We start from the raw sequence: 21,960 nt of genomic DNA on the forward strand, positions 1-21,960 counted from the left end.
GCATACTTTTTCCATAGCTGTAATCTGTCGATTAAATATTATCACTTTTAGGAAGCAACATGTTTTTATTACATTAAAAAAACAAAACTGAAGCAAATGCAGACTGTAAAACAAACGTGCTAACACTAACTCATTTTAGCCTTCATGATAAACAAAATGTACTTAATGTCTATTATCAATAATTTAAGATTAGCCTTGATAATACACATTAAATACATTTTGTTTTTGACAAGTTTAGTCACAGTACACATTAAGCAACAGGAGACGTTTGTGTGAAAGCAACTGTGACTGAATATAATATAAGAATATAAACATCATTTGTGATGTAGCAGCACACACAAACATTCTGTGGCTATTATGACCTCAGCCATGTTTCCAGCCAAGAGACAGACAGTCGGTTGAGCGGCAGACAGACGATTACTGTAACAGGGTTCGTCCGACAGACTCGCTCAGGAGAATGGAGTGTCTGGGTGTGTCTCTGTGACCTGCTGGGAAGATACAATACTCCACCAGAGTCTCTTAGTAAGGAGACTGTCAACAAACACTTACAGGATGATTAACACAAACTGGCCACAAGGGAGTTTATTTGTGTCTGGGCTATATATATATATATATATATATATATATATATATATATATATATATATATATATATATATATATATATACATATATATACATATGTATATATATTTATATACATATGTATACACTAACTTTAACTGAAGGTAAACTTTATCATCAGGACATATAGTGTTAATTTAAGTGGAAATAGCGTCACATCCCTCTTCCTCGTCTCCGGATGCTTAATGACCAAGTTTTCCAGTTTGTAAAGTGAGTGCATGTTTGTGTGCTCACCCCTGATGATTCAGGCCCAGCTCTAAGCCAGAAAACACAGGGGACAAATCATCGTTCCAAAAATGAGTACATTAATGAAACATATTGTATAGCTTTATAACACAGTAAAGCTTACAGTCCTAAAAAAAAAACCATAAGCTTGGATGTTACACACACCACCCCAGTAGTTCAACAATCAACCGACTGCAATGCTTCCTCAGGTTAGCATGTGATGTGGATAAAGCTGCACTCAGTAATACAATTTGTGTATTATTAGTTTGGAGTCAGTGGGTCACATGACATGGAGGCCATTATAGAAAACGTCGTATTCATATTAGAAATATTACAATCCAAACATCGTATATTAATTTAATATGAGAAGCACTAAATATGAATGAAATTTGACATTGGTTTGTCGTTATGGAAGGCTTTGAAAAAACAGTATTGGTGCGATAACTATATACATTTCATTAAAACAACAAAAAAAACAGCACTTAATTCTAAAACATTGAAAATATCAAATTATGTGCCATATCTAATAAGAGAATTACCGTCTACCTTCAAATATCAACTCAAAACTTTTATTTTATTCTGCATTTTAAACTCTGGCATCAATTTTTTAGACTCCATTTACTGTGTTGAAATTGTCCACTTAATTTCCTCTTAACTTTTTATCTTTACCTTTTTAATTTGCCTGTTTTATATTATCTTAATGCATGTGTGTTTGATTCTTTTTAAAATAGAAAGTGACCTTGAGTGTTTGATCGGCGCTTACAATAAAATGTATTATTATTATTATGTCCCATGTTATTTATGTAATACTGACCATCTGAACTGCATGTATGTGTGCGTGTGGTTTTGTGTGTTTACGTAAGAAGGCGGCTTAAGTGGGATGTGAACATTCATTTTCATGCCAAAAATATTTATATACTGTACACATATATATACATATATGTACATATACACATACTGTATATATCTATATATATATATATATATATATATACTGACACGTATACAACATGTAACGTGAGCATGTGCTTGCTTGTTTGCATCTGTGTGGTAGCATTTCCATACAATGACAACACTGGTGGTACTGCAGTGACACGTCACACTGTCCGTTCCTGTTCTCATCCGCCACCTTGTCAGCAGACACCTGTTCGTTTGTGTTGACGTGGCGTCTTTAACACCTCTGCTGATTGACTTAGCGGGGTCAAAGCCCAACAGCACACCAGGCCTCTCAGCAGGAGGGGCACTGTGTGCACGCTTTAAGCTGGCAGCACCTGAGGGTAAATGCATTGTGTGCTAAGCTGCTGCTGTAAAATCACTCTGATTATAATGCTTCTGATATCTTGTCTTCATGGTCAGGGCCTCGAGAATGATTTTCCACAGCTTTACCACAGACTTACAAGCATGGTTCAGGTCCTTTAAAGAGTGCTTTTATAAGACACTGACAAACAGGCTGTCAACATGAAAATGAGCATATACGTGAATCCAACGTTTTTATTGTGTCTGCATTTTATCCTTGCAGAAATTGTTTTGTTAGCCCTGAAACACTATTTATTGAAAACGGGTCAGAGTGGGAAAATCTCAAAAAGTCACCATTATTCTTCTCACTTTTACGTCATGGCACTCAGTCAGTTGTTGATTCACTGCTGCCGACGTTGGTAAGTTTAAATGCGTTATTTTGTGACTCCATTGTTTGAAATCCTTACTTTGGATTTAGTTAAATGACACAAATGGACCAAACAAGGGAGCAGTTTCATACTTAATTTTCCAGCCAGAAAAGGCTGAAAAGGTAGAAAATACATTCGCAGGATATCAGAGAGTTAAGTAGGTGTAGATTTTATTCAGTCATCCTTTTGTTTAGTGGCTAAAATAAATTTTTCTGTGTCCCCGCTATTAGTTTTCAGTAAACGCAATTGTTCATGTCTCAAGCAATGACAGCCCACTTAGAGTGCACTGGGGACCCGCAGTGAAGCCAGTGTTGACTATGCGTCAGTAACTGTCGAATGAACCTGAACTATCACTGCAACATTACCAGGAAGAAGCTGATTCAACACCAGAAACAGCTGCGATCAAGATAAATCATACTAGAATAGCCCAACATGTCAGAAAGTGGCCTTGATTTCAGCTGCTGCTCTGGCAGGTAACTCAGAGTAAACAGTGTCTGATTTGACTGGCAGGTTATTGTTGAGTCTGTGTGGGTGTTAAGGAAGGTTAGACCTTCTCTCAGGACGTAGCCTCACTTCCCTCGCTCCTAGGCTTTCAGGAGGAGAGCAGTGTGCCTTTTAACTTTTTTTATTTGTGCTGTTTTTTGTAAAGGCCACATTCCCCGAGCCTGGCTGCGACTTGTGTTATTCTTCCTGTGCTGTTTGCCCCACTCGCAGCTGGAGGGACAGGAAAACCGATCTGGAAAACTACTTCATGTATGTCATCGGTGATTACAGGACGGCAGCTCGCGCCTATACCTGGCAATGGCAGCCTCATGCCAAGGCCCGTGGGGCCGGGGGCCGTTCTGAACAACGCCGTCCCTAGGGGACGCCGCCTTGCAGCCCCTGCTCACTCAAGGCCTCGCTTTGGCTTCCATGCAAGGAACTCTGGGTCCTCGCAGCCTTGTCAGCACTCTTCCTGTGGAGGAACAAGAGAGGAAGCTCCACCAGGCAGCCTGTGGTGGCCGTGACTCTCCACAACTTTCAATTTCTGTCTTTAATCTTTACACCTACTGTAGATCCAATAAAGCAAGCACATATCACTGCAGAACGGAACTTTTTAAGTTTTAATATCTCAGTGCCGACTAAATAAATGTGCAAGCAGCATGATGTGAAGCTAAGTACAAATTCTCCTCTTGAAAAGTGGAGAATTTGACACAGATTGGAAGGAAACTAATTATTAATTACTTTTTATTCATTTAAAGTGCCCGCTCTTAAAAAGGAAAGTAAATCTACCTTTCATTACAGATTATTTCAATATTTAGTTGTATTTTGTACGAAAATATGAACTGATGATGATTTTAGGCATGAAATAAAAGAGAAAGGACAGAAAAGGCCTTATTTGAATTAAACTTGAATGATCTTATGATATTCATAAAACCACTTGAGTTACCAGGCAATGACAGATTTTTAAATATTTTATTAAGACTCTTATAATTTCAATAATTTAGCTTGTCTATTTAGCCAATAGTTTCAGCTGATATTTAGAATTTTCCACATTATACCCCTGTGAAAAACAAAGTAATATGAAAAAATATTTAGTAAGATTGACAAGTTCAGCATTGTCAGGCAGACAATAATTGACTCCAGAGTTTAGAAGAGAATTAAATTCTGGTGAAATGTGATGACAAATCAGGAAATATCATATCTGGGTAAAGTTACTTTCTACTCGTACTATCAACAAGATCAATTTCATGGTTTTCATATTCTAGTCATCAGTTCAGCTGGTTTCTGAGTTCTGAGTGGAAAAGTGAGAAGTGCATTCAGGTCGGCCTCACTTTTGGCATGAGACACACTCGAATATTCTAATGTCAGATCCTCTTTTCATTGCTTCCTCTTCACTTCGCTGCCACTTTTTACTTTCCCAGGCAGAGGACCTACAAGAGCAATCTGGAGGGATCAGGAATGACAAGGCAGTCCAGCCTCCCATTGTATGTGTGCGTTTACTCAGCATGGGAGAGCAAGGACAGTGAGGCTACGAGAATACAATAGGCTCATATTTATTTACTGCTTAGTGGCAGCCAGGGACGCACCCCCCCACCCTCCCTCACGCTCCCTCCAATAGGCGATAGCAGCTTTACAGTAATAGGCCGCTAATAAAGACCTCGGAGGGCAAGCAGAGGCTAGACTCTCTGGCTCTGTCCTGAGCACAAGCATTCAGAGAATGCAGTGTCAAACGCGGCCAGTAAAATCGCCTTTTCTTTCTATTACATCATCACTATCAATAATAAATAACATAATTATGTTATGTAGACATACATATATACACATCATGCTACTGTGGCTGGTGATAGTTTAGCATTTGATTCGATTCATGTGCTTTAATGTGAATTATGTGCAACCGGTAGTGACGTCACCCATAAGAATCTGAACTCCTATTTTAAAGATTTGGTTGGCCCAACGTTGTTGTTTTGCAAATGAAATTTCACACGACGATAGCAGCTATCAATGACACTGGTGTCCACTCACACCGCCTATAATTTCTCATCTATTTTCCACTCTAAACATGAATTTTATTTACAAAAACTGACATCATGGTCGACTGAAAAAGACCTAAAATTAGTGATGACAATGTCGAATCATTTTCCCCTAGACTTTAGTTATATTTGCGACGAGTAAAGTCGCACCCCTAGAGGCTGCTCAACATATTCTTGCTTCCTGTTTGGCTTCAACTGGCATAACTACGGTCTATCATAATGTGCATAGCGTTTGAATATAAAATGAATATATGAAAATTATAAATATCCCAGTAAAATGATGTCATTAATTTTATATGGCTACGAGAACAACAAAATGCAGATTTCATTTTGGTATTTATAAGAACCTTGTCTCGTGTCTTCTTAAGTGATGTCCTTGTCCAAGTGCAAACTGTCAAACTTATGATCCTGGTCTCTTCTGAAGGAGACTTATTTATTACAAATGTAAACGTTTTCCAATAATTTAGAGTTTGGCTTGAATCAGATCTCATGCCATATTTACAGCACAGCCCTATCCCTCGATATTCTACTCTTTACTTATTTTAACAGCAACTCAGACAAGAAATGTGTTGAAAATGTGGAATTGTTCAGTCTGTTAAATGCTTATTAACTACTTTATCACTGCTCCTGCTCATTTCTGCCCTTTCTGAGCAACTTTTCTGCTTCCTTGTTCACCAGAAATCAAAACAAAGAATTCAAACAAATCACTGAGTCTCTGCTTTAAACACCCAAAGTATTTGCAATCTAATTTGCTCCAATCTCAGTCACTCAGATAAGCAGTAATCATGACTTGAGATTGCATTACATTTGACTCCTCTGTCTATTGGGGGTTGTTGATTTTACGGAACGGTTTTTAATTGATGTTGTTTTCCTTCTGAACCTTCTATTCTGATATTTCACAATCAAGACAATAAGTCTAAGTTACAGAGACACAATTGTGCAAATGTCATGTGACTGAACAGAGAAACTGTGAGGTTTATGAGTTATACCTTGCAGCTCCAGCAGAGGGCCCCAATCTATTGTACTGTGCGTCCAAATAAGACAGAGTTCATAAACCATTAGTAAAACACATCAGTGAATGACTGTCATATACAGGGAGAGATCATTAAAACTAAATCATGTCAGATACAGTATAAAATCGCATATGTACAGTATATTCTATACATTAAGGATTAAAAGGCCAAATCTCACAGTTTATATAAGACTGATGTTTTGTTTTTTTCTGACAGATGCTTGATCATCATTTACACGTGTGTGTGCTGTCATCTTCTGATCTGATCTGAGAAAAGACTGGAAATGGACCAGACCCGCGTTGACTCTCTGACCTACATGACCGAGGCCCGAGCCTTCAGAAAAAATTAATTTTTCCGAGAGGCATTATGAGAGGGTGATTTATTGGTTGCCTTGATGCCTGGTGGGTGTAATTGTGCGAGCGGGGCTGAAGTTGAGTGGCTTTGATGCGTCGTCCGTCCCCCTCCTCCAATCCCAGAGTTTCAGAGATTAACTCAGACGCTGGGATTAAAATCTCAAAATAGAGAAATCCTTTTTAGATGAACAGATTGATTAAAAATGGGGGAGTTCTCAAATGGTGAAAGCCAACTCAGGCAGCTCTGTCACAGACTCTTTTACATTTACAGTTGAGCTCCTGCCAGAATTTCATTTCTCTTTTCTCTGCATTTTGAATTTAAAACTGTGCTGAATACATATCATATAAGATCCACACGACTCACGCAGTGTTTAGATCTTTTGAACATTCCCGGGCTGTACACAGGAAGTGGTTTGTTTTATGTCAAGACAGATGACGGCAACAGCAACATTGTGCTAGTCTTCTTCTCAAAAAAATATGGTAGTTCAGCCGTTTTCTATGCATGAATGTTCCTTGTCCCCACCCGTCACTGCGCTGCTGCTGTATACACACAAACACTCCCTCAGTCAGGTTTTATAGTTTTGCTTGACAGAGCCTGTTTTGAGACAGCATACAAATAATTTTACATCGTATCTTTTTAAAAGACCAAAAAGAGAAAAGATGCACTGCAGCTTTAAGGTTTGTTGTTTCATTCAGTGTTTTTCTGTATTTTATCTTTTAGTTTCATGATGCAGGATGATAATAAGATGCAATAAACTGATAGCGCTCATTTGGAAGATTCTGTACTGGTATTTATAATGCGAAGGGCTGCTACACAAACAGAAAAAGAAAAAGCAAACATGCACAAAAACACAACTGCACAAATTCACCTGCTTTAAACTACATTATAAGCGATAACTGTTCAGTGCAGACTTTGGGTAAAACAGCAGCGGCACACTTTCCTCTTGGTCCAACAGACAAACGTGTGATATGTGATATCGTCATCGTTGTGTTTGATTGCGGGAAGCAGGTGTATGCTAGTGTGGCCGTGCAGACCAAATTTAGTCATCTGCTCACTTCCCCCTGGACTCCAGGTTCCCTCTGCATTTCCCAGCAGCACTCTGTCACCCTCCCTCCCCCACACCTGCCTGCATATATAACACACGGTGCTCGCCATTGAGTGCCTTTTCTTTGACTGCTTTAATTTATTTTCCTTTATCGTCCTGCTCTGCTCTCCTTCTCTACATCTCTCTTTGCCCTCATCCTCTGTCTCCACAGCTCTGCTCTCTCCTTCCAGACCTAAGCTCTCTTCCTTCCTGCCCTCTCACAGCTTCCTGCTCCGGCTCTTATCACTCCAGAAAACATGACATGGTCTCAGCCCAGTCAAACCAACACTAACCCCTGCAGTCCCTCTTTTCCTTGGCCATCACTGCCTTAAATGGAAGTATCCTGGCCCCAAAGGGACTGAGAGGGATATCGCAGAGGCCCCTGTCACCCACCTGTGCCAAATCTGTTAATGGACTTACTTATTATAAACAATATAACAACTACTTCACAGCCTACAGAGGAACAATAAATCTGAAGTGGACAGGCGTGTTTTTATTTATGTATTTATTTATCTGAGAGGAAGCCGTGGGCACACTGGGACATTATCAACTCATTCTCCTCCGAGGGGTTTTCCTCCAAGCTGAGGAAATCGTCTGCTTTGATTTACTCTGTAAATCTGGGCGCCTTAATACACTAACAGCAGATCACATGGAGCCAAGGCTGCGGGGGTTTGTAGTACAACGTACAGGATCGTGCTCAGACTGATGTAACCATCAGGATACGTGGAGATCGTACATTGCCAAAGTACATCTCTGTGAACCACAGACATGTGGGGGCTCACGCTTCTGAAACTAAACTATGTTCCGTAACGTCTCCAGACGTGCTCACAAACATGATGATGTTTTAACCACTTGTGGAGCTTTAGGCAGGAATGAGGAAATGAAGATGATGATAACCATTTCCTACACGTGGTTAGGTTTAGGCACACAAAAAAAACATGTTTTTTTCCTAGGGCTGCAACTAATGATTAGTTTCATCATCGTTTAATCAGTCAATTATTTCCTCGATAATCGTTTGGTCCACAAAATGTTGAAAAATATCTTCAGACCAAGACGAGTGAGAACGAATTCTCGCAGTTTTGAAAAACAACTATTTTTAATGACAAAAGGCAATTTTCTCAGTGTCAGAATCCAGAATCCACTGTGTAACAGGAAGCGTTATTGGCAAAAGCCACGAGTATGTTTTTATGCACGATCTTTGTGTGTACGATCACTTTAAAATAAGTGATATTTCTATACCAGCGGCGAAAGAACAATCTAGCCAGAGTGTGTGTCTTGCATTTAACAGCAGAAACTCACCAAATGAAGAACAACGACATCCTTTCTGGTATGCGAAGGCCACCGTAGTTACCTGACGTGCTTGGGAACGGAAGGGGTGTGTCGAGGTGTCTTCCGTTCACCAGTAGATGGACCTTTAATGAGAGGGAAAGAAGGTGTAAGAGAGGCTGGTGTGAGGGAAGGAGGTATAATATGTACAAACGTAACATTACCATGAGCTTTGCTGTAAAACAAAATAGCAATATTGTTCATTTTTCTGTGAATATTTTTCTTTTTCTGCAGTCGTAATAAGTTTCCAGCTCAGCGTACAGGAGCATCGTTTTTATTCTCACGTTTCCACAGTGTTAACTAAAGGCCCATATTGTAACATTTATGAAACTATTACCCATAAGTATGTTTGTAAAGGTCTATAATCACTTAGAAATCACACAGTAGATCCCTGACGAGCTTGGGGAATGGAGGGGTGAGCGGAGGAGTCCTCGGTTCTCACAATAGATGTCACTATTTCTCACACACTGGACCTTTAATGAGGGGACAAGTGTGAGAAAGTTTAAGAGAGGTAAGCGGGAGGATCTTTGGAGTAAAGCATTTTTCTGTGAGAACAGGTTGTTATTTTCATGAAAATCTTAAAGGAATTTAGATCTTTCTCTGCAGGCGTAACAAGTTTCCAGCTCAGTGTACAGGAGCATCTTGGGTAACATTATGTGCCTGCTGTATTTATTGTTGTTCTATGACACTGCTGCCAGATACAGGTCTGCTAAGGCGTGATAGAGCCCATGTTATTGTAAGGCCGTAAGGCCATCTGATAAGGCCTCATGCTCAACAGCCTGCAGCGATAACACATGTTTTGGATGGTATCGAGCCAAGAGAGCTGGAGCTGCTGCAGCACAGAAATGCAGCAGCAGGTTACTGCAAAGTTCAAAGTCTGCACAACGGGCATCGATCAGAATATATGTGGACGCCGCGTCTCAGCTGTGGGTAGCGTCCTCTTGGGTCTCCATTGTTTCACACACACCGCTGCATGTCAGCGTGTACTGTATGTAGCAATCTTTTGTGTGGATGCAGTTAGTGATGATATCAGAGGGGACTTTCCCCGAGTTTCCTGATATGAGCTTTTCCCATGTTATCATATAGGAATAATCACAGGAATGGACGCTGATCATCTGACACTGTTTGCTGAAATGTGATTGGAAGCTCAAACACAAAATAAATCAGATATTGATTCCCATGTAAACAAATATCTGCTTTTTTGCATTTAATATTATTTAATATTGGCAAAATACAAGTGGCGTCAGCATCATTATGTAACACAAATAAGCATGCTTTGCAAACTATTCCTGCTTTAAAAGGATGCTGCAGGGAAGGTCTCAGGTAAGCAGTGAGTAGATATTTATTGATGCTCCACACCATTGTGTGTAAATTAACCGAGAAGATAATCTCGATCAGGTGAACTCTGCCACAGAGAGGTTTAGTCAAACACAGGAACTCCTTGAAGTGTGAGATAGGCCAGATATGTGAGATAATGTATTGATAAAATAATCTGTGGAGTAAATTTCACCGTGACACGACATGTCACCGCGTGGTGACAGCAGCGCGGAGGTGTTTCTGTGAACATGTTAATATCAGCGCTCACTTTCTGTTCTCACTGACAAAAAAAACCTAAACATTTCAATAAAAGGTGAAAGCAAAGATTTCACGCTTGACTTTCAATCCACGATTAACATCTGCCACACTTTTTCTTTTTTTTTTTATTTGATGGGACAACTCTTCATTGTGAAGAGGAATATGTGTAGTGGAGGTGGGTCAGTTTGTCCTGTCAGTGCTGCTTGTTTCTGAATGGCGTAAAGGGAACAACATATGGAGGAAGCACTCACACACTCAGTGCATTTCCTCCATAAAACCACAGCTGTGTGAAAACAACACGAGATGCATTCCTCAGTCATTTCTCTCACTTTAGCACAATAAAAAAAAAGAAAAAAAAGACGCAGGAGCGTCCACAAAGCACCGTTGTCCCTGAGGAACCTTCACCGAACTTGATCCAAAACTTGTGTGTGACTGTCACAGTGTTTGTAAGTGACCCTGACGTGACATAAAGATAGAAAGTGGCAGTGTAAAAATCAAAAATGATGTGGGGAAAACAGTTCGAAGGAGCTTTTCACCACAGGCCATTAAAGGAGAAGTAGCTGCATCAATGAGGAAGTTCCAGGGACGAGTTTTGGAGTATTTGTTCTGTAATCTCCAGAAACAGTGGTGCATTAATTCACTGCAAGAAAAATTCTTATTTTCTCAAAAAGTTCCATATTAACCAAACCTTATGACTTTGCACCACATTTCATGATCTTTACTTTTTTTTTTTTCTACCTGCAGCCGCCTTGCTCACCTCTATTGATCCAGATTCTTGCGTGGTGCAACGCCACTGATCACACACGCTATTATTGATCAACAGTGGCCGTCGCGGGTCGACATGGCGTCCTGTTAGCACCCTCTGGGGGTATCGCGTTTTGTTCTGCCGTGACACTTTAGCACCTTGACAAGGCAAAGGCCACACATGAAAGGGTTTGAGCAACAGAAGAATCAATTCACACCCTGACTGTCATTTACAAAGGCCTCACTGTCTCACCCCTGGTTTCTAAACTTCTAGTCTGGACACTGTGATTAGTAATTAACTTGGCTTTCATCTTGAAGGCATCTGATGCTGCTTTTGAAGCCTACATGTTCAGATTTCTTTCCGACCTGCATCATCGCTGCAAAACAGATATGATGCATTGAGGGACTTCTCTGGGTGGAGGGGGTCAAATACAGGTCAAGTTGTGCAGAGATGTATTTATGTGTCTGACAGGAAAACAACAATAAAGCTTGAGCTTTTTTTTTCCCCGCACCAATAGTTAATTCCTTATTTTGCCATACAAAGCCCATACAACAAGCACTTGAATTGAGTTGTTAAAAATTAGGAAAAAAATACTGGTGTTATCCGGTTGTCATGTTGTTGGCACGGCGGCCTGGTTATTGTTTAGGAGTATAAATTCATCCCTTTGACAGTTTATTATATCACAGATGCTGTTCATTTTATTCATTAGACGTCTGCGAACATGTTTTGCTCTCTAAACAAGTTAAAAAAGTTATTTCAGGCCCGTACGCATATATCAAGAGCAAAACAAAAAGAAAAGAAAGACCAAAAATAGACAACTCTTATCAGTTTTGGAATGGTCATTGCAACCACTGAAAACAATGCCATGGCAAGACGGCAGCTGAGGTTGACCCTAATAATGCGACCAGTCTGTCAAGGAACCAGGAGAACAGGAAGCGTTCCGTACCTCTGTCTTCATGGATAAAGTCATAAAAATGATAAACACAAGTCTCAATTAGGCTCCGTCAGGACAATGTGCTTCACTCCAGTGGGGAGGATCAGGGTTGGGCCAGTAAAAGTGAGGAGATGAAAGAGTCGGCTCTCCCGTGTGGCTGTGACCTGCTTGTTCATTTCACTGAGGAAACCTGGGTTTTCCCTTCTACCCGCTTACTAACGGTGATTCATCATCAGTCAATCAAGACGTTCTATCTATAGTTTTTTTCCCCCTCCCTTGTGGTGTTTGAATAAAAAAGTGTGAACACAGAAATAGAGAAATGTCACCTCAAAAGCAAGGTGTGTTTAATTAAGCCTTTTTTTGTATTCAATGCCGTTTCCTGCAATAGGGCTGCAACTAACTATTATTTTCACTATCTAATTCAGAAATGGGAGGATAAACTGACAAATACACTCACCGGGTACTTTATTAGGTCGACAGGACACCCAGTCAAGTGGCAGGAGTGGTAGATAGTGTGGTCTTCTGCTGCTGTAGTCCATCTGCTTCAAGATTTGATGCGTTGTGACATCAAAGACGGTCCCCTGCATACCTTGACTTTAATGAGAGTGTGGTTATTTTGAGTAACCATAGCCTTTCTATCATGTTTAATCAGTCTGTCCATTCTCCTTCCACCTCTGGCATGAACAATGCATTGTAAACCATAGAGATGGTTGGGCATGAAACTTTCTGAAATACTCCACAACCATGTCACATTCAATTAAAATTAAAATCACCTTTCTTCCTCATTCTAATTCCATGTGATTGGTTGAGTAGATAAAGAGAATCGCATCAACAAAAAGTTAAACAGATGTGCCTAATACATAAATAAAAATTTAAAACTAAAACTAAAATAACTACAGACAAATGGACATGGTTGACAGTGAATCATTGTCATAACGTGCCTACTTTTCTTTAATGTTTGGAAATGTGCATTTACCATTATTGTACTTTCACTGGGAAACCTAACACTGTATGCTTTTGTTGTTTTACAGTAACTTCTCAGCCGCTTGAGTGAAACTACATCACTATGGATGTTCTCAGGAAAGAGACTTTGATTATTTTACTTGTTGCTTCCGTTATATTGTTGGCTGACCCATGGCAGCTTGCAAAACCCAGGGGTCACCACAACTTGTGGTGAAAAGTTTCTAAACATCCTCATGTTAGCATGACTAAAGGCATATTTAAGATCTGTCTTGGACCCGGGCTTCAGTTTTATACAACAGACGAGGGTGAGACAAGAAGATAAGGCGGATGTGCTCATCTTCAAGCTGAGCAGCAGTGACAAACAAGAAATTGTTATGTCATTAGGGCATGTTCGTGGAGAGGGGGGCAGGATGGTGATGGTCAGGGTGACGATATCAGCTTTTGATCAACAGTGAGTGAATGGCCAATAAATACCAGCGGGTAGATTCCCACCTGATTCCCAACAGATCTCTAACAGATGAATGCTTTCAGAACAATGAGACGAGACGGCTTCCTCTGTTACCCCCGCACATCCCAGTGCTACCCTCAAAAACTTTCCCAGCAATCCCCTGAGAGAGAGTGAACCCTATACCTTTAATAAGACTTTATGCAAGTGCTGTATGTAAACTTCACACCGCATGATCTGTCTCTTTTCTTCTTTTTTTTTTTTTTTGCATCAACTGCAAGAATTTCCAGTCCCCAATTTTTGTGACATGGGAAAAAAACATGAACATGACTCTCACATCCTTTTTGTGAATGATTTAACCACATGGCTAATCTCTCATATCTGAAATCTCACACACTTGTGATGATTTTCAGGTGAGTGAAAGTCAACTAACAAAAATATATCTTTAAAATGCCACAATTGTGCCACTTTGGAGCATCCTCATCTCTGAAATTCTAAACCAATATTAACCCTGGTTCTACCTCTCTCCTTGTCTGTAGCTTGTTTAGGTTTAATTTTCTTTACTTTGAAACTACTTTCTGCCACTAAAGAGTGGTTACTTGCTGTGTCTATCGCTGTGTTCAGGTGGAACTTGTGAAGTCATCACGACTCCCACGAACATATGCATACAGGACATCCTGAACTCAGCGTAAAACGTACATTATCAGGCCATGAATATGACAGGGAAGTGTTTATCTTATGAGGAAATGTGTCTCATCGCACAAACACATTTCATTTTACTACAATACAGCACTTTGGTCGACTGTTGTTTTTAAATTTGATGGTACTGGAATAAAGTGAATGACCCCATTTAAACACAGCATATTTACAAATATACAGGGTCTAGTTTAAGACCAAAACAGAGGCCGCAATATTAACACACAAAGGTATGCGATGTCACGCTCTGCTCAAGACACTATAATACAGTGGTTCTCAGTCTTTTTATACCACCTGAGAAACTGTTGAGCTCTCACAGTAACACTATCTCCATTATCTCCAACGTTAAAATACAATGGGCTAAATAGGCTGAGAAAGGTCACAAGGTGACTCTAATTATAATTATTTTTTCAATTTCTACACACTCAGAATTCCTCAGTATTTCTGATTGTACTTCAAGTACCACCCGAGGAAGCTCACGTACAACTGGTGGTTCACATACCACAGTTTGAGAACCATTTGTAAAGTAAAAATCAAATATTGTGATGTAGAATGTAGAACATTCTCACTCGTTGTCCTCAACAGGCTTCAGCAGTGTTTGACTGACAGCCGATGGCACGTTTGAGACTCTTTATTTTTTCTTTTTTAACCCTGAACAGCATGATTGACACTGAAACTGAAGGAAAACGTGTGATTTCTATTAACAGGTTCAATCTCTCCTCTTTCCTCTGCTACACACCTGTTATGTGTTCTCCTCCTCATTCTCTCCTCCTTACAAGTCAGAGCAGGTGTTGAGAGGAAGTCAGAGTCTAATCAGACAGTCTAAACAATCACTATCTCACCGCTGACAATGACAGATGTCTCGGCACAGGCTGCGTTGATGCAATGATCACCTATGGAAGACAAGAAAAGAAATATAGTGCTTTGATTTTATTCTTTTATAAAAGATGCAGTGTTTGAAAATGCAGATACTTCTTGTTTACATATTTAAGATGCACTTATTGATGTTTTTCTCTAAATATCACTTAAGGCTTTCCATGTCTAAACATTTTTCGTCTATGTAGTCCACTTCTCTCAATATTATAATTTTGCAGGGGTTTTTTTTTGTTTTGTTTTTTTGAGCAACAAAATAATAATAAAAAAAAAACAATATAAAGCCTTTTCAGCAGGAACTGCAAACGTTGACATTTTCTGCAAAGGATGGTGGAAAACATTTTTTGTGAATATTTTATATCTTGTTACAGTTGAGCAGGAATGCAGGGAGGTACCTTTTTGATTAAATCATAAATTTTGGTCCATAAACTGCCAGAAAAAGGTCAAATGGATGAGCAATAGACAAAGAACTGGCATCTAAATGCAGACAATGCAACATTACATTATGCTAACTGCAATCATTCATTTTAATCTAGTCTGATAATCAATTCATCAAGTTTTTACATTGCTAAGCTTCTCAAATGTGAATATTTTCTGGTTTCTTTGCTCCATGTGACAAAAAAATTATTTCAGTTTGTGGACAAAAGAAGACACTTTAGAAAGTCATCATTTCTAGGTTTGATTAATATTTTTCAACGTTTTCTGAAACTGAACGCACAAAACAAGTACTCTAGCTCAAGAAAACTTTTGATTACCGTGACATGTTTCGACCACTTCCTGTGGACTTCCTCAGAAGGGTCATGTGATGTTACATGTGACATGTATAGCTTCCTGTTTTACACAGGTTTGTCAAGCAGCGGGGGATGAGTACGCCCCCTACTGTCTGAACTCCTGAGGAAGACCACAGGAAGTCAAGGTCATCAAAAAAAAACACGTATTTTTCTGTCTGACCGAACAAAACGAAGACAGCATGAACCTTTTTGCATTGATAAAAGTACTAGTTTCATCGAGAAATGAATGGACAGATTTATCGATAATGAAAATAATTGTTAGTTAACAGACTAATTAAAAGTGTAACACAATTAACCAGAGCCACAGAGGTACCTTCAGACAAAAAGTCCACTTAGAAATGGAAGCAGTCATTATTGTGAATCCACTCAATTAATGTACTAAATGAACAGTGTGATAAAATAAAAAGTTGAAGCTCAGTTACATTTGCTGCTAATTAGCAGGCCATTGTTCAAACTCATAACTCTGCGCGGCTTTGTCCAGTTTTGGGCCTGCTGTGCAGCTTGAGTGGCTCAGGGGATCAATGCAGAGTGCTAACATATATATACCTTCCGTCCCTGTGATTTAAACTAACACCGCAGCCTCGCAGCCCTCGGCACAAAGGAGCCAGCAAACACATTGTGCTATTCCCATGACAGCCACCCACAGACAAGACTGGCGACCAGCGGCTCAACTGCGTTTCAGAACTCACTTGGAAGGCGGACAGTTTGTGCTGCTACGCCAAGGACAGGAAGTGCTTGCAGAGGGACAGGAAGTGCTCACCGCTGCAGTAGCCGAAGCTGGAACTGAGATAATGCCATTGTGTAAGCAAGCCAAGTGACCTCTCCCTGAGCGTAGAGTCCAGAGGCTGGCGTCGAGAGCCCTGGCCCCCACCCAGGCCCAGACTCCCCAGGCACGGGGTGGGGGACCTGGTGGAGGGACATTGGGAGGAATGGAAGCGGGGGTGGTGGCGTGGAGGGCGAGGAGGAGGGGGGGGTGCATGAGGCGTGTCACCTCCCACTAGCTCCCCTCCTTTGGGTTGACTCTGAACCTCACCTTGTACAGGAAATGTGGCTACGACTCCAGACTTTATGACTTCTCCTATCAAAAGCAAGGATTTTTCACTCCCACACACACACACACACACACACAGAGAGAGATGTCCAAGGCACACTCACACCCACACCCATGTCAACACACGCAGTCTCAGACAGACACACACACACACACACACACACACACACACACAGGGATCGCAGAGGGAAAACCCTATCAGGTCATCAGCGGTAAAATAGACGATGACAGTATTATGGTCCAGATCCTGTCCCATGCAGTGCTTAAACTGGACCACCATCCAAAACACCCTCCCACCAACCCCCCCGAGGGTCAGCCAGTGTACTCTGGAGTCCCAGCTACTATCTGCACGGAGGGCACGAGGAGGTTGCATAAGCATCTCTCATATTTCTGTCAGCCCCCCCTTTTTGACGTGTCGCCGGGACCGTCAACCACCGCGAGACGGAAACGCCGCGAGAAAAAGATGGAGCTGACAGGTCTCGAGGCCTGCAGGCTCTGATAACAGGCCCTGCAGCCTGTGGCACTGATGTTTGGATTTCAGGCCACAAACGGGACGTTAAAGCACCGAGTCGGGCTGCTTTCACCTCTTACCGTGTTATCACAGGGCCGGTCACAAAACAAGGAAACACACTTTCACACGTTTCTGCTGCTCGCACGTGTGTGTGTGCGTCACAAGAGTTTAAGCTTGAATGCTCACGGAATTGGCGTGAAACAATCCTCAAGTCTCAAGTTTCAGAGAGGGATGAAGTTGTTTTAGATTAAAAACACTAACCTGACACTTTATGAGGTACACAGGACACCTGATAAAGAGACCATGTGTGTGTTTTTCTGCTGCCGTAGCCCATTGACCTCAAAATGTGACGTCTTATCCATCCACTCAGATCATCTTCCTTTGCATTTGTTACCTAGAGAACTGATGCTCACTGGACATTTTCTCTTTTCTGGCCCTTTTTTTTGCAAATCTTAAAGATAGTTTGGTGTGAAAATGCCTGTAGACTCCCACTGACTATGGCACTGCACCTTGTTTAAACTTAAATGCTTTACATTGCTGCCATCCGAGTGTCAGATTTGATATTTCTGTTAAAAGAGAGTGAGCAGGTGTTCCTAATACAGTAGCAGGTAACTGCATTGTTTTCATACAACAAATTAGACTTTTTCAGTCTTTTTTTGGACAATAAACTAAATTATTACACTTTAAAATCACTTTACATTTGTGTAAGTAAAGTCACTGGGAATTAAATCCTAACAATATTAAAAATGTTCAAATATATATTTTATTTTATTTCAATTTGTCCTCTTTTTGACAGTTAATGAAATCAGGGAAAAAAATGTAATTTAGGGGAATTTAACGCTGTTCATTCAATCAACTAATCAATTAATCAGCTGTTTATTTGGTTCATTACCATCCCAGACCGACGTCTGCTCTGCTGCGTGGGTGAAAACAGTGTTTCCACATCAGGAGAAACTCTCGTGACATTTGAAGACAAAGGCGCAAAAGGGTATCACAGCACTCGTTGACATCACTTTTGAGATGGTTGTTTATTTAAACGTTGATTTCTCTCTTTAATCCCCAATTCGGCGCCTTTTGATTTGTGCGGCGCCTCATTAAGGTAACGACCGTGCGTAAAAGTCGCCTTTGGATCCACGCGTAAAAAAACCTGATACTCGGGATTTTGACACGATCAAGCGGCCAATACACACACCGATGATGGGATGCATTGATGTCTGAGCATCAGTCACAGTCTAATACAGGAGTGAGACATAAAACTGGACAACTGGAGTGAGCTGTGTGTATGAATAAACACTTTCACCCTTTTTCACTCCAGACGGTGCCAAATGTTTGGAATCCAGTGAAATCTCAGTGTTTTCTGTTCAATTAAATGTGTGGACATGTCTATAAGGGTATCAGTTGAATTTATAGTTTTACATGTGGATGAAAGTTCACGGTGTCTTTTCCCCTGGATGCTCTCAAGATTCCAAAGAAGGGTCGGAGGCGGTGCTGCTCTCAACTTTTTTACACCTTTGTAGCAGTGAACACTCCCACCACATGGTGATTGGCTGCCTGTGAGTTTATAGCTCACCAACCTTCACACTCAGCTCCTTATAGTCGGTATCTCTCAGTCTATGCAGCTTCTGTTTGTGGCCAATGGATGCGCATGGTTGTTTTTTCCTACTCCAGCTCGAAATCCAGAACCACCTCAGCCTCACTGTATAAGTTTTTCCACATCTGTGTGAGGTCTGTTCGGAGCGCGGACGGTTGTCGCCTCTTGTGAGCTCCCCGGTGGCTCCTCCAAAAAAGAAAATCAACTCCCAGCTGGACAGAGATGAGCAGTCCCGATGCGGGTTACGCCAGCGACGATCAGACCCAGGCAAGGTGTACGATGTCAGTCATGATGCCTGGAATGGGACACTGCCAGTGGGCCGACCCTCTCAGTCCTCTCTCGGACACCAAGGTGAAGAGCGAGCCGTGCGCGTCCGGCTCCGGCGCACAGAACCGCGGCAAGAGTGAACCGCGGATCCGACGACCCATGAACGCGTTTATGGTGTGGGCGAAGGATGAGCGCAAGAGACTGGCGCAGCAAAACCCCGACCTGCACAACGCAGAGCTGAGCAAAATGTTGGGTAAGTACTTTTCTACTGTATGTGTGCTGCGTATGCCTCATCCATGCAGGTTATTACCAGGTGTCACGTTTTTTACGCCTTTTCTCAAAGTATTTGAACTGATTCTATTCTTACGTGTAAATGGATGCAGTGGTTGTTTTTGGAAGCAGGTGAAAAGTTACTGTGTCTGAGTTTGGCTGCAGATGTAACCTCAAAAACCTGTCCCTGCCCCCTAAAATGGCAACAAGCTATTTTAGTGAGCATCATCACCACACTGTGACGACATATCGCTGATGTGCTCTCTCCTCTTGACCTGCAGGGAAATCATGGAAGGCGCTTCCTGTCACCGAGAAGCAGCCCTTCGTGGAGGAGGCCGAGCGGCTGCGGGTTCAGCACATGCAGGATCACCCCAACTACAAGTACAGGCCGCGGCGGCGGAAGCAGGTGAAGAGGATTAAGAGGCTGGACTCTGGTTTTCTGGTCCACGGCGTGTCCGATCACCAGGCCGCGTCCATGTCAGGTGACGGCAGAGTCTGCGTGGAGAGTCTGGGGCTGGGCTACCACGAGCACGGCTTCCAGCTCCCGCCACAGCCGCTCAGTCACTACCGGGATGCTCAGGCCCTCGGGGGCCCCTCTTATGAGAACTACAGCCTCCCCACGCCTGACACGTCTCCTCTGGACGCCGTGGAGTCAGACTCCATGTTCTTCCCTCCACATTCACAAGAAGACTGCCACATGATACCTCCATACGCGTACCACTCCCAGGCAGCAGAGTACCAGCCCCAGGACACTCACTCTAACTCCATCCTGCACCGACACATCGCCTCGGCCCCAGAGCAGCCGCCTCAACCCCCGAGTCATCCTCCTTCCTACATGGGCTGCCCCAACCCTCTGGCCATGTATTACACACAGCACTGCAGCCCCGGCCATGCCAGCAAACGTCACCCCGGAGGAGCAGGGCAGCTCTCCCCACCTCCAGACTCTCACCCTCACTCTGGCGAGAGCGTGGAGCACATGCAGCACTCCGAGCTGCTGGCAGAGGTGGACCGCAGCGAGTTCGAGCAGTATCTGAGTTCCTCCTCGGCACGTGCGGACATGACAGGCCTGCCTTATGGGCCGCACGAGGCTGGCATGCAAGGACCTGAGAGCCTCATATCATCGGTGCTGTCAGACGCCAGCACAGCTGTGTATTACTGTAGCTACAACAACTCCTAACCTCCCGTCACCCCCCCGCTGCAGGGACACATGATCTGACCTCAAATCTCTGCAGCTAAATTTGAACAAAAAAAAACATTTATTTTTTTAACTTGTCTTTGACAGAGAAGCCCCCGAGAGATTATGAGATAGTTTTGTAGGAGAAGATGACGTTGTACTGTAAACTGTGTAAGAACAGCTAACAAAGCCGTAGAATTTTAAACACTGGTTTTAATTTCCACTCTTGAAAAGAATATGAATTGCTTTTGTGATAATAAATATTGTACAGTCACTATTTTAAGGTTTGTGTACATACTGAAGGTGTTTTTATACTTTTTGCACTTCTGAGAAATAAATTGTTTTTTGCAAAAAGACTCCTCATCCTCTCTTGAATTTATTGTTCCTTCCTTTAATAGGGACATCTATGCACTTTAACTTTATTTTAAGGCTTGCTTTATTCTCTATATATCAAAGTTTGGGTCACTCAAAAAGACAAAGCGAGTGTTTCGGTCATGAAAAAAATGAAGTACTGGAGCGAAAATGTCACTTTCCACATCACTGTTGACTCATTGTTGGTTCTTTGTTTTTCCTCACTTCCACACGGATTTGAATTGGCTGAACTGGCAGCACCGCGTTGCTCACCTGGAAGCAGGGCGGCGGAGGTTTGTGACCCGACTTCCTGGCTCAAAGAGGGGCTAAGAGGTAATCTCCGTGTGCGTGTGACGTTCGGGGCCTTGTTTTTGCAGCATGAAAAGCAGTTTATGCTCTGGAAATCCTGTCTGTAAATGGTTTAGTCTCCTCTGATTAATGGTGGAAGCCATTAAAACTCATTACTACACCTCTATAAAACAATGCTGACACTTTATTTTGTGTGTGTTTAGCTTGTGTGCTTGTGTGCAAGCTCCGGCTTTAACACAGCAGTGACGTCGGGGGGTTTAATTTCCGTGGGCCGACTGAACGTCTCTGATATATTTAACCAGGAACACAGGACGGTCGCTCGTGTGTAAATCAAAAATTATCGGGGTGGAAATCTTAAACACAACAAGACACCATCAAGAAACCTTGAAGATAATTCATGGTATTTATAGTTTAAAAAAAAGAGAAAAGAGTCCTGCATTATTAATAGAGATTTCCCCCTGTTTTAAAGGGAAGAGGTTCTTCACAGTGAGGTCAATCACCATGACCTTCTGATCCATTTTTAGCATTTCAGAGGAAACGCGCTCCAGAGGTGTATATATTTATGTGCTTTGTTCATGCTGAATGTTTTTGAAATAATCTCTGATTCAGGG

General features: G+C 41.8%; 1 protein-coding gene across 1 annotated transcript; it reads left to right on the plus strand.

The window, feature by feature from the left end:
- The first annotated feature begins 18,969 nt into the window (after positions 1–18,969).
- Positions 18,970–21,038, plus strand: sox17 (SRY-box transcription factor 17). Its single transcript, XM_044035216.1, has 2 exons — positions 18,970–19,498; positions 19,797–21,038. The coding sequence occupies exons 1-2, from the start codon at positions 19,201–19,203 to the stop codon at positions 20,690–20,692; spliced, it is 1,194 nt and encodes a 397-aa protein (XP_043891151.1). The 5' UTR covers positions 18,970–19,200; the 3' UTR covers positions 20,693–21,038.
- The last annotated feature ends 922 nt before the right edge of the window (positions 21,039–21,960 follow it).

This window comes from Solea senegalensis, linkage group LG1, assembly GCF_019176455.1.
Source record: "Solea senegalensis isolate Sse05_10M linkage group LG1, IFAPA_SoseM_1, whole genome shotgun sequence".
Lineage (NCBI taxonomy): Eukaryota > Metazoa > Chordata > Actinopteri > Pleuronectiformes > Soleidae > Solea > Solea senegalensis.